General features: G+C 39.5%; 1 protein-coding gene across 3 annotated transcripts in view; it reads left to right on the top strand.

Moving 5' to 3' along the window:
- The window catches only part of DPH6 (diphthamine biosynthesis 6), a 213,099-nt gene extending 207,545 nt beyond the window's left edge, over positions 1-5,554 (top strand). For all 3 annotated transcript variants that reach the window (XM_063332229.1, XM_063332227.1, XM_063332228.1), the window contains one exon: positions 5,275-5,554. In XM_063332229.1, the coding sequence (XP_063188299.1) occupies positions 5,275-5,390 (116 nt within the window). In that variant the 3' untranslated portion in view covers positions 5,391-5,554. The remainder of the gene's footprint in view (positions 1-5,274) is intronic.
- Positions 5,555-13,795: the final 8,241 nt, after the last annotated feature.

Raw genomic sequence — 13,795 nt, 5'->3', positions numbered from 1 at the left:
CTTTTTAATTTTTCTGTTTCTGTTATTATGTGTTTACTATGCAACAGGAAACTTCATTCATCAATTGCTGACTTCGAAAGAAGGGAGGGAAATCTAGACACAGCTTAAGAAATCAGCAGATTAGATTTTGAAAGTTACGTAGTAAAGAACACAAATTCTTTTAATGTCATGGTTTCAAAGACTGGCTTAGGTAATCACAGGTTTAAAGCAGTTTCGTAGCCTTATCCAAATTCATATTGGCCATTTGTCTCATGTATCATGGCAGCAGACTTCCCCTGCCATTCAAAGCAGCAGCTTAACTCGTATTCAGACAAATATCCCAGGCCAAAGTGATGGAAGTGCATCATCAGTATTGCACGAAGGACTTTGCATCGTCTTTAGGGCTGTGCCTAATCTGGGCTGCCCAAAGGTGCCAGGGAACTCTCCTTTTTACCAGTCCTTAACAAAACTCAGTTACACCCTGATCATCATTAAAAGTATGCAGATCATCAGTATCCTGATATTACAAATAACTAGCCAAAATCAGACTGTAACTCACTCGAAACCAGAAGGACCGAGGGAAATTAGTGTAATAACCAGGGTAAATAATCAGGAGTGGTTGGCTTCCAAAGCAAGTTCCGTTTCCATCCTCCTAAGTTCAGTTATTGTTTATTTCCCTCTTTTTGTGCATATGAATGTTTCCCACTTGAAAAAAAAAAAAAATCAAGACTGACTTAGAATTTTATAATTTTGGAAGAAATTTATAAAAGCATTAAGTAACATATATTTGGCCAGTTTTCCCTGAAACTGGTAGAGTAAGTATTTTTGAAGATCTAGCTGATATGTTTTCAAAATGGAAACACAATTTATTTACAGGATGTTATTTACAAGATGTTGCCTCCATTTTTGCTGTGGGCAGAGCAATTTTGAAAACATGGTCCCTTAACAGGGAAATGACCAACGTGAAATAATGTCATCAAGAATAGTAAAGAAATCCACAAGGCAGCATATGAAAAGCCAAGTGTTGGACTATGCAAAATGTCCACGTTATTGTCATTTCAAATCTCCACAGCTGCAACAAAAAATCAGCACAAAATAATATTTTGTAAAGTGTCTCGCTTTTATGTTCCAGCAGTGTACTTTTGTTTACTTTGGCTTATTTTGGACAGGAAGGTATTAACTAAAATTAAGCAAGCCAGTTGCACCGTTTGTTTTAAAATCTTATATTCCGCTATGTCATTTCATATTATCTTAAGTAAAAGTATGGGAAAAATCTTGAACTCATTTCTCTGGCACATAAGCCTCATAAACAGCAGTAAAACCAGCTAATTTTTTAAAAAGCACATTTTCCTTCCTTGCTGTGGTTGTAAACCACATTGACAGTCAGCTGGATGTTTAAAAAAGGCAGGGAGGGCCTCCAGTTCCTCATGTTTCACCTTTTCATTGCTGTGCCTGATCATTTAAGGCAGAGGCTTGTTCCAGACAGCTTTAATTAAACTACGCTGTGAAACTGTATATAGATCAATGGAAATGATCCATAACAAGAGGCTAATCATGTATTTAACAGCGTTCAGTCCAGTTCAATCACCTTCTACCATTTCTGCGGCTTTACCTTCATGTGGCAAAGCCTTGAATGTGTATATGTATTTTTTAATCCATCTCATTAGTGACCATATGCTTTGGCTTCAAGGGAGACAAGAACTGTCTGCAATCTGCCAGGGATTTAGGGACATCAATAATTTGTGAATAGTCATGTTGGTACTGGTCGAAGGGTTAAGTGTTCTGCACACCAGGGGCACATCTTCTGGGACTGGAACTCGTAGTCTGTTAGGAACCTGATCCCCTGTGACGCATCTTTTCAAAGTACACGCTGCACGTCAGATCTCCGCAGCTGAAGCAATGGAGCTTTATTAGCTCAGGGATTTAAGAACCTGCTCTAAGCAATGTAACAGTATCTTTTGGTTAAAAAGTGAAGGAAAGATAGCAGTTGTAATATGAAAGTGATTTTTTATGTACTGGGCTAAATGTGATCTTCCTTTTTGTTACCATTTTCCTTTTCAATATGAGCTATTAGATTACTCCTCGCCTGCACATAGCCAGTGAAGCAATAACGGCAGCAATAATGGGGACCTGATTTTGGAAACATAAGCGGATTCTGTGGCCTCACCTCATACTGCCTAAATCCTGCTGAAGCCAATGACAGCACAGATGCAAAAATCATCTTCCTAATCATTCGGAATGACCCTTTCGGGGCTCCTAGGACATTGTTTCATCTACTTAGTGTGAAAAGCACCTTTAAAAAAAAATAGCTTACGGTGTTAGATTGTGCCGTGGTGTATGGAAGGGCTGCTCAGTCAGTGTGAGAGAGCATCAAACTATTGATCTCAGTGTCCTGTCCTTACAGAGGAATGGCAGAAATAGATTGTAATGCCAGAATTCTTGGTGAGAGAGGGAAAGACTTTGAATTATTTTTGTTCCTTTTAAGTTTTGGTTATGTCCATATCCCTCAACTATACCCAGGTCAATAGAAGAATGCACAGCAGTGCAGAAAGAAGCTCCGTATGGAACCTGTGCCTGAACTTGTGCTGATCAGTTGGGAGTAGCGGGGATCCATCTTACAGGATGAAGCTCGCCTGCTTTTGGCAAATTTCTTGTAGTAATAATAAATAATGCCGACAGTCCCAGGAAATGCAATTAAAACACGCACAATACACACTACTTGTTTGCTGCTTGCTACTCTGCTGCTTTTGTTTGTACTTAATAAACATCTTGTATCAGGGCAGATTAAATAACTTTAAGACCAGTGTCAATCGTATATATCTCCTGTTAAAGCTCCAGTAAGCGCAGTCACTGTAACCCTCTGTCCTTTCCTTCTTTTCACGTTTAAGATCAACTTTTATAAGTATGGCATGCAACTGAGCAAACATTTCCATAAGTGACATAAAGGAAACAAATTTTTGAAATACTTGTATTGGAACAGCGTTACATACTGCAGAAAACACTCATACTCATGACTGAGGCTCTTATTTATCTAAAAGCATAATTCGCATGTCTGAAAAAAATATAGATTGTGTCGTTATTAGTGTCACATCATTAAAAATATACAACGAGTATGGGAGGATTTAGAGTAACATTATAGCAGGTAAAATATACAGCTGTCAATTTTTGGATTGTGTCAGCTACGATTACGTAGGCTGACACAGATTTACTAATTCTGCGTTGTCTTCTCTGGGGCCTTAGAGGACAATTTTACTGTTTTAGAATACCCAGTCTCCTCTTTTCAGGGGAAATTTGCATGAGCAGACTTTTATCCAGAATTTTTAAATGTATAAAGATACACAGTAAGGTAGAATCTTTTCATATCAATCTATTTGATTTATAAGTATAATAAAACATTTAGAGGCGTATGTCCCAGATTTTCATCCACGTTTCAATTCCACGTGTAGGCTTTGCTGCAGCAGTTTGCACTTGCAGTAGAAAAGGGGGGGGGTCTTTTGGAAAGGTGGCTCGCTCTGACTGGCAACAAAGTCCACTAGGACGTGTTCAAATGTAAATATTTATGGCTATTTTGGCCACCTCAAAAAACCAAAAGAATGGAGTTTTATTTCCAGATACCTCACTTTCAGATTCTCCCTTTGAAAGTAATACCTGGTTTTATTATGGTAGCTTATAGCACCGTTTCACAGTTTTTAAGCCTGTGAAAAAAAGTTAAAGACTAAAATTATATTTTCACAATTTTAATTGAGGAAAAAAAGGAAATGTAATTTTAATAGGGTGGAATTAGTGATTTCTGACGTGGCTTGCCTTTACCCACTTCCACTTAACGCCTTCTGAGCAAGCATAGCTGTAAAGTTTTCTGAAGTCAACGTTTAGAATGAAAATGTTAGCTGATGCTTCATTATCGGGTCACTGGTGAATATCGGTAATATGTAGACTGAGTCCCTTTTTAAACACAACACGAAGAAGTCCTTCGACTTTTGAGGTGACTGTCGATCTCTGGCTCGCCCTTGTCTCTTTTCACCTCTAATGTCAATGATGTTAACACAAAAGGAAGTCAGAAGAATTTCAGAAGGCTGGTACTGTCTTTGCAATATTTTGTAGTTAGCATTGCCATTATTACATTAATTTATGCTACTGCTGCCAGGTAACGAGAGAAGAGTTTTGGCTTCAGTGAATACAATTGCAAAACTCCTGTTTTATCCTGGCTGAGGTGACACTTTGACTGAACTGCCTGTTCACAGTTTCACAGGCAGTCATGCCAAAAAAGAAAGCTCTGCCAGTCTTCAAGTTCTGCCCTCTTTACACCCTCTCTAGCCAAGATTGCTTAGTGTTATAAAGAATTGCCACAATCACAGAAGCTGCAGACAGAAATAACTTATTGAAAACAAAATCTATGCAGGCCCATACCTTACCATTAGGAAACTGTCTTTTGGCGGGTCATCTGGAGGGTTTTCAGTAGTTTTTAAGGGTTCCATGTGGCTGGATTTCTAGCACGTCCACTGAGGCTGCAACACGACCGGAAATGTCTTGATGCCGAGTTCAGATTTTCCATTCTTTAGTTTTTGCCCATATTCTCCTAATTAGATCTTCTCCGTTACTGGTTCTGTCCCCACAATGGACTTCAAATTTACAAACTTGTGTCACATACCAGTCCCTTTACAGCTCTTTATAACTAGATTCTATATTTTGATCAGTTTGAATCTCTCTATAATCCAAGACACGCAGTCATACATGTTGCCATCCCTCGACTTCTTCCATTATATCTTCACTGTGACATACTTCCATTGATTTCAAATGGAAATCATGTTCATAATGTTTTTTAAAATGGCCTACTTTAACTTTTAGTAGATCGATGCACCACAGTGGGACTTGAGAGCAGAATTTCATTTATAGACAACTAAGTGCTGATCATCCAAATATCAAAAATTACGAAGAACTGAATTTCAACTGGCCTTTAGTTATTTTTACTACCTGCACTTAGTTTCAGCTTGCTATATCGGTAATCATCAGACCACTCACTCCCTCAAGGTTGAGAAAGATGCTTTTAACTGTTTTGCTGAATTATGGCCTTAGGCAACATGTAAAGTTAATCTCAAATTAGTTGACGAGGAGGTGGGAGATGGTGTTTCTTCCTTCTATATAAAGTGAAAACTCAAGAGTTGCATTTCACGTCCATTTGTTAATTGCTACTCCACAATAATTTTCAAAAACGTATTTTGAAATCATTTTTAAGACATAGGACAGAGTGGAAGATGATTCAAAGAGGATTCATTAATTGTTTTTTTTCTGTTTTAGGACTGCAAGAATACCTGGAAAAATACTTGGGCAAGAAGACCCCAGCTCTGATTTTAGTACCTGTGGTGGATTTACCTGGCAAGGAAGTTATTCATATAACATGCTGGCTAAGCTAGCAGTTTAGAAGAGATGAATTGACATCAAAATACACATTCCATCCCGGAAAGAACAAAGAAAGGAACCAATCATAACTGTGTTGGATACTTTCATTAAACAATATTGTTTGATTTAAGCAAAGTCATATTTCGCTTGTTAATGATGCCTCATGATATGTGACAGAGTCAGCTTTGTATGAACAATAAAGGTTTCTTTTCAAAATATTGTGCTTTTTTCTCACTTATTTTTAGATACATTCTGGCAATAGCAGGTGGCTCTTGGGAGATGTCAGTTGCTCTGATCACATCAGTTCTTTTGTTTGATATATTTAGGCCTGGGTACAATATACTGATTATAACTTCAGATCTTTTGTATGGAGGTGAACTCAGAACATTAGCTCCAGTGCTGTTGTAAAGACTTGATTCCTTTCAATTCTTACGTTGAATTTCCTGACTTCAGGCCAACTCATGAAGACTTTATGTGTGGCCAGATTTTAACCCTTATGTTGCACCGGGGAAGAATTATTCAGAGGGGTATTCAGGATGCACGTTTTGCCAAAGTGAATAATGGAGATGATGGCCAGACTGCAGGATTTGCCATCCTGCTTTCTGAGGCAATAGCGGGCATCCTTGTGCTTTACATCTGGTAGGCAGCTCTTATTAAAGAGCTACCAGTATTCCCCAGGGCTTCAGTCCTCTCCAGAAAATCAACAGGAGTTTTACCACTGCTTTCATTAAAACAGGCTCAGACACATAGGTGAAGCTCCTATTGATTTCATTGCAACTGCTATTTTACTCATAAGGTGATATAAGATCAGTATAGGAGAGAAAGCCTTTTGGACATTGCTCGAGGCAGTAAGGCAGTATAGAGAAATCTTATTTTCAGACAAAGGCTATAAAATTAAACCTTCAAAAAAGAGTATCAAACCTTTGCCTATGTTCTACATGCAATATATTCTCATTGCTCCTCTTGAGCTACATGACTCCAGTCGTCCTTCAGCATGTATCTGAGACAACTCCGCAAAAGTCAACTGCGTGGCAGGGAGTTTACCTTGGGGTGACCAAGAGGTGGACTTAGCGCTCCAGCTTCATTTTCTTACCCGCTGTCAGATAGGCACTCGGCAGCAGCCGATATGAAGCCAGTGACTAAAGATACGAGGATCTTCCTCTATTAGATGCTTTGCATGTCCAGCATATTATGCTGTTCATTCCTTGAAAATCAAGACTGTAAAATGTCATTGTTCCTTACCGTTACAGCAAGTAATATAGCAGAGCTGCCATCCTCTTTAGTAAAAACTTCTTTTCACGGTTATTTAAATATTTTTAGAAAGGGGAAGGCGAAGAGCTTTTTATATACCAGTGTATAAATACATGTATCTATTAAATTAAACTTCTTAAGAAAAAAAGGAAGAAACTGTTAACAATAATTTAGTTCATTAGCATTCAGTATCATTTTTAGGTTAGATTTAAACATGTCTGATCCTTATGCTTTCCCACAATCAGAAAAGAACTTGTTAATACCTGGGTATGTCTGTTTTGTTGGAATTCTTCTCTTTTAGAAGGCTAAATTGTTTTCTTACTTCTCTGTGGAAGAAACAGTATTTTATTTCTTTCAGCGTGGAGTGTCCACAGACCAGGGCTAGACTGAAACAGGAGAAGAGCAGCAGATGGTACTTTCAGAGAGATAAGGGCAAAGCCTAATTTTTCATAGACATACACGGGAACCAAATAGATGGCACGAGTTTGACTGTGTCTCCTGTAGCAGTTACTTCTTTCATAGTGGGTTTAAAAAAGATAGCCAAACATGTTGATCTTGGGTTTTGTACTGTACTGCATATTTTTTACTGTACTGCAGCTTTTCCTGCAAGTTTTCCTGCGAGATTCGTGACCCAAACCATCCTTCTTTTCCCCACTAGAGGTGCATTGAAAAATGGCAGCAGAACGCATTGGTCTGAAAAACAGTGGGATTTTTTGGTTTCTCTCAACAGAAAGCAAACCTTTTCCTTTTTTTGAGACAACTAGAAGTTCAATGGGTTTACTTTGTGAATAGCTGAAAAAGAACAGTTTGCTGACTTTTTCTCCTTGGGAGGCTTCATACAGCTTCTAAGTGGTGTGAGTAACTAAAACTGCAAGCTGGGTCTGTGGTGGGGTAAGCACGAGAGGCAATTTGTGCAACGCTGATACGCAACATAGGTGAGTACAGCGCCGCTCCATGTAGAGAACTAAGACTTTTATAATAAAAAGAAGTGACTTAATACCATTTTATCTGCCTTACGCTGCCGTAGTTTTATCATAATTACTGGGTCCTGCTGTGAATAAGTTGTTTCACAGAGCTCTTTTTCACTTTCTTTGTAACAAAAGTGCTAGCTGAAGACGGGAGGTGGGGAGCTGGGTGCACCCACACACACACAAACACACATATACATATTTGTTTTAGTGAAAAGAGGGAAAGACAACTAATACTCAAAATCTACAGATGCGGAGTTTGTTGTGTGCTTTTTTTCATTACTAGCTTTGCTGAGTGTTTACCGCAGCAGGTTTTAATCTTGATACTATAAATTCATATACTGTGCTAAGTTTTTTGAGGCCTTTAAATATAATTCTTCTGTTCCTCTGATTTCTACTAAGCCTGCAGGAAGATGTTTTGTGTGTGTATTATGACACAAAAAGTTGGATGATCCAGGTTCCAGCACTCAGAAGGGCTATGTAATAGGTGGGAAAATGTCTTGGAAAATGTCTTTAAAAATGTAAGCCGAGGTTTTAATTTTTCTTTTTGCTGCTGTTACAAGTGCTAGAATATGTCTTACACATCTTTTCTTCATTTTCTTTTTTTTAAAAAGAAAGAAATCTGTGTCTTGTTATAGATCTCTACGTCAGAGAAATTTTGTCTCCTGCCTCTTTTAAAAATCTCTGTATATCAACTTCTTTAATTGCTTGAAAGCATGTTAAAGTGAACTGACCAAATGGGACTGCAAGACCAAAACTGATTTAATAACTTTGTGTTTTACTCATTTCAAAACCCGGCGATGGCTACAGTACCGCTGAGCCTTTACAATGCACATGACTAAGCTGCTATAAAGGCACCAGAGCTGATCTTCCTAAATAGATTTAAAAATGACATTGAGATATTTTAAGCAGAGCTTATTTAATTTTTTTCACTGTGAGTTTTATAGTTAGGCGATCCAGGAGCTGATTCGTTACACCAGATAGCATTGGGGCATCTTTTCTCTTAGCCTTCAGAAGTCTGACGGGCGTTGGAAGCAGGATGTCTCCTGAGTATTAAAGAGGTGATCTGAAGCAGCTCTTCTCCTTCAAGGACATCCTGTTCCATCCATTATCTCCTGTCTATGTGCAGTAGTCTAGTCTATCAAAATACAGTGATGGAATAAAACTTTTATTTCAGATAAATGAATGCATTGATTTAATAAAAGGTTTGTACTGCATGGTGTAATAGTTCTCTAAATGAACACTGAAATCCTAAAATACAGAAACTTTTCATGTGGCCAAGTTAAACCTGTGTTACTTCTTTCAGGATGGGTTTGCTGAAGCAATCTGAGTTTATTCTGTCTGTTAAAGTAAAACTGTCCTGAGCTTTCTGAGTACTAACTGGCACTTATTATTTAAGTAACCTGCTTTTACTATTTTAAATGTCTGGCATTGGGAATGCATATTAAGAATACTTGACAATTTACTAATTTATGATCTCTTTAGTTGTATTTTAATATTTTTGGCAAGCCAGCCTGTGTTGATGTATTAGCCAAACGTTCAAAATACAGACTTGAGATCTTGAAAGCTTCTTTTTTTCAACTTTCATCTGAACACTGAATATTTTTGACGTATTTTAAATTTTAATTTTAAAAAACAGACGGGGTACCTGTGAACTGAACCCGTATGTTACATGCAAGTGCCCTTTTACTGATGACTCACTGCTCACAAGTTCTTGGCTTTGGCTTCTGGTGGATTAATTCACGGCTAGGTTTTGCCTGTGGTTTCCTGCTTTTCTCATATTTTAGAGCACTGTCTGCTTTTTCCCCATATTCCCAAATAGTCAGGTTGTTCTGAGGATCTTCTCACAGGATATCTCACTGGCAGCAGTCTCCTCGTCATTGCCTTGACTCTCCATTTCATTTGCAGTGTTTGAAAACCATTTCTTGCATACGTACGCTCGTCCTCCATTTCCTATTACATTGTGATGATTTTGTGATCGTATCATTTAATCCTAAATCATTTTGAAACACTGTTTGCATAATTTAACCGCGTTGACAAGACTTACTGTCCACAGTAAAAACAGGATGTGCTCAAAATAGGTCAGATCTCACTTTTGTCCTTCCCGGCTTTCAGAAACTCCTGCTCTTCTCTAAATTGTGCGGATTTCCAGTTCAAAAGAAAATAATGTTTCAGAACAAAAAGATAAACTGAACTAAACGCCCTGAACAAACGGACAGCTGCCCCGGTCTAGTAACCTGTTAGGGGACTCCAGAGTCAGGAGACATAGTTAGGGTCATGCCCCCCCTTTCCTGGGTAAGTTTAAACATATCCAGTAGTTTTCTTGTGCCTCTGTTTCCAGATTTCTATCTCTGAAATAATGTTTTCTCACCCTTGGAAAGGTGTTGGCAAAGAGATGCTGTGTTGTAGTCATACAACCTGCAATAACAAAAAGTTTAGACTGAGTGAACAGCACACAAGAGTGTGAAAGTAATGTTGTAGTGGGAACCATAATGAATGTGATCACAGATAGCGATTTGCATGAGCACAATCTGGAGAGCTTTTCTCCCAGCACACCGCCTGCAGCGGTCTCAGATCACCGGGGAAGTCTATAATACATCTCGTAACGTTAATGATACATTTTACAGCGTGATTCATCCCCAACGATCCCAAAGAGCTTTGCAAGTCCATTGTGTAAAATTTGCTTGGGCCGCCACTGGGACAGACAGACAGACACACACACACGGGAGTGCCCTCCTCATGGCTGCAGATGGGTCCCTGCAGTTGTGCTGCTGGGAGAAGAGCTCTCCCACTCTCCGCAGCCCCCCGAGTTGGGGTATTTGCTTTGGCAGAAGCACAGTTACCAGGGAGAGACTTCAGCCTGAAAGCCACATCACCGGGCAGCTGGCGTTACTACCTTCTGTTACTCGTGAGAAGGTTTGTTCCACTTTAGATTTTGCCATGATAGAAGGGAAAAATCCCTCTTCTGGGCTCCCTCAGGCAGCAGTCTGTATTCTCAATAACCGTAATGTCCTTGGGACATCATTAACGGTTCTCAAAAACTATAACGTCCTTGGTACGTCCTAGTATTGCCATACCCCCACTTTACAGGAAAGACATCGTTTGAGATAGATAGAAGTTGTGACGTTGCATTAGGGGTGCAACCTCACGCAAGCCTCGCTTCACCTCCTCTGATTCCCGAGGTTTTGTTGGTAGCTGCCTTGACAGTAGTTTATTTCGTTGCTAGAGAAGAACAGGGGTGCAGAAGGAAGAACTACGTTCCCCAGACGTAAGAGTTATCTCGTTGCAACAAAGTTCAGTCCCACTCCCACACAGACCCAGCCGCTCTGCAGCAAGACCCAGATACATGCAAATGTAGAGCCTTTTGTAACTGAACCAAATCTGTGCAACTCCGGAGCTGGATCTGTTAAGGTTCAAAGCAGGAGGTGTTAAATGATACGAAATAATAGAAGGGAAACACAGACAAGAAGTCAGTGCCGAAGGAATGGTATTATTAGGAACAGGTGGGGAAGCCAAGCTTAAAAGGCAAACCACAGGTCTAGGGACCTAAGGGGGTTATTCTTTATTTATAGGATGTCTTTGAAGGAATGGACCCCGCACTGTCCTCTCACTATTACTAGTTGTAACTGTAAAAGATTAACGTACGAAGAACAAAGAGGAATAAATAGAATTTCCAGGAAAGAGATCCAGAAGCGCACTTTAAAATGTATCTCGTCCATTCAAAAAGGTATAAAATAGTAAATGCTTCAGCTACCCCAACAGTGTGCTCTGGTCTGGCTCCTGAAGGTGAGGATGCCTGAAATGAGGGTAATGCGAGAGGAGCCACCACCTGTGTGTGCCACCGTGCTCTTAGGGGTCATTTCTCCTGGGCACTGCCACCAGGAATGTGGCTAATGGGTCTTGGCTGGAGACCTATAGCCCAGGAACGTGCTTCTCATTTGTACTCCTCCTTCATCAAGGCACTATGGTGTACCAAGATGTTGATTCAGGACTTGCCTTTCATTGTTTTGGATCTTGTTGGAAACTAACTATTTAAATACTAAAAGTCAGAATATCTCATATCGCTGCTTAGATTAGGCAAGCCAAATGTGATTCTCTTTATGCTACAGTCCCTGGTGCAGACAAAAAAGCTTTCTCAGGTTGAGATCCTGCCACTCACGTAATTATTTAGAGAAAGACAGCTCCACTACTTCGGCTCCGGTACTTCACAAGAGGAATGGAAACATTAGGAAAAGTTTTTTCTTTGATGTAGAATATGCTGCCACTTTTTTGTTATTAAAATAGGAGCTAACTTTAAATAAATAAAATTTTGCCTGGAGGCTTCTGAAAACTAATGTTGTGTTTTGACAGTGTCATTTTTCTGATTCCTGAAAGCATTATGTGAGTTAGCTCAGGACTTCATCATGATTTTTCTTCTATGTTACATACAGTGAATTATTTTTTCAGCTTTGGATTTTATTTGATTTCTCTCTCTCTCTCTCTCTCACACACACACACACACACACACACAGTCACATCACTGTGCAACTTCCTTATTTGACAGGCGCTCCCCAAAGCTGGTTTTTCCCCCTTTTAAAGGACGGGTCCATCAACCCCCTGTAGTGGAAGTGAGAGACGGGGTGCCGTAAAGTGAAAGCAGCTACCGCTGGTTTTTACTGGGAAAAATGGATGAAAAGCAGTCACCTTTGAAAGTCTTTGAAAAAGAAAATAAACTAAGGAAATTAAGAAAACACAAAAAACCCTGCGAGAAGACAGAATTTTTTTAAAAAAATCCGCGCTACCTTCAGCGTGCAATTTGTATGTAATGCCTTTTTAATTGGGCTCGTAGGTTTTATATCCTCTGAATTCACGCTTTGCTCTAAAGGATATTGATGTAAGGATGATATAGCACTTTGAGAAGAAGCAGACAGTATTCACATGACAGCTGATTTGAGACCTCAGTCTTTGATGATAATTTATGGCCCACTTTAAAAAAAAAGTAAAAATTCGTTTAGGTGTATGCTCAAGTAGAAAACTCAAATAATGCGTGCTTAGTGAGAGAAAAAAGATTGCTAACAGCACACTGTGTCTTACAGCATAAAGTGCGACCCAAAATTGCACATTGCTGAGCATTCTTAATGTGCTGTGAGCAATTTCATACACTGTATTTCCAACACTGAGTGCACGCTCTAATGTGTACATACATCAGGGGTGGCCAAACTTTTCGATACGTGTCACAAAGTGATTTCAAGAGATAAAACGAGCTGGCCAAAGGCCTCCGATTCCACTTCACAACAACTATCAAGGTTTCAAATTTACATTTATTTCCTATTTGAATGAAAATAAAAGGTTTTAAATCGGGATTTCTTTAGTTGTGATTGTATTCCCCCCCCACCGCCACCCCCAGAAAAGCAATTGGGTCTAAGCATTTATTTTCTTATTGAAAAGGTCAGATTTTCTATTCAGATTCTTTTTTTTCTGAAATTACCAGAAAGCATTGGACCATGGAAACCTTTCTGTTGCAGAACTTGTTGCAATTTACATCTCTTAAAATGTTTGGCTAGAATGCCAAATTCTATTTAAAAGATTATTATTTTTTTCTATGATACTTTGAGACACCTTATTTCAAATAAAAAGAGAACCTTCTCTCTCTGTGGTAAATGGCGTTCAGATATGTGAGCACAGTCCTCAGAGACAGGAGCTCTTAAATTCTGACACTGGCATTGAACTTTGCAGTGGTTGTAAATTATATATTTATGACCTCTTCCCTCCTGGAAAATGAGGACAACAGTAATGGGACAGATGAGATTGTTGTGAAGATTCTCTTGTAAGCAGCGATACATCTACCGTTGGGGATCCTGTGAGTGGTACATGTCGTCAGAGGGAGAACATGCCTGATGCTCTGAATGACCTTAATTGACAAGGCAGGTAATTTTGAGTCCTGAGTCAGCTGCGAATGACAGAGACTTTTTAAGAAACAACACTGAGAGTTTTTCACTTGCTCTCTGGTCTACCTGGCGGACTTCAGGATGGTATGGGGATGCTATTGCAGGTAGAGATTGGCCCAGGAGCCTGGAGCACAGCACCGGCTCCTGTCTCCTGTACAGCTCCAGGGCAACCGTGCGGACTGTGTCTGGATTCGCTCATCTCTGCACTACACAGCAGTACGCAGCATGGGCATACTTTGACTTTTGGGGCTACTCCTACATTTTCAGTGTCTT

The sequence above is a fragment of the Chroicocephalus ridibundus genome, chromosome 4, assembly GCF_963924245.1.
Source record: "Chroicocephalus ridibundus chromosome 4, bChrRid1.1, whole genome shotgun sequence".
Classification (NCBI taxonomy): domain Eukaryota; kingdom Metazoa; phylum Chordata; class Aves; order Charadriiformes; family Laridae; genus Chroicocephalus; species Chroicocephalus ridibundus.
Note: the sequence above shows the minus strand (reverse complement) of the source record. Positions and strands in the feature narration are given on the sequence as shown.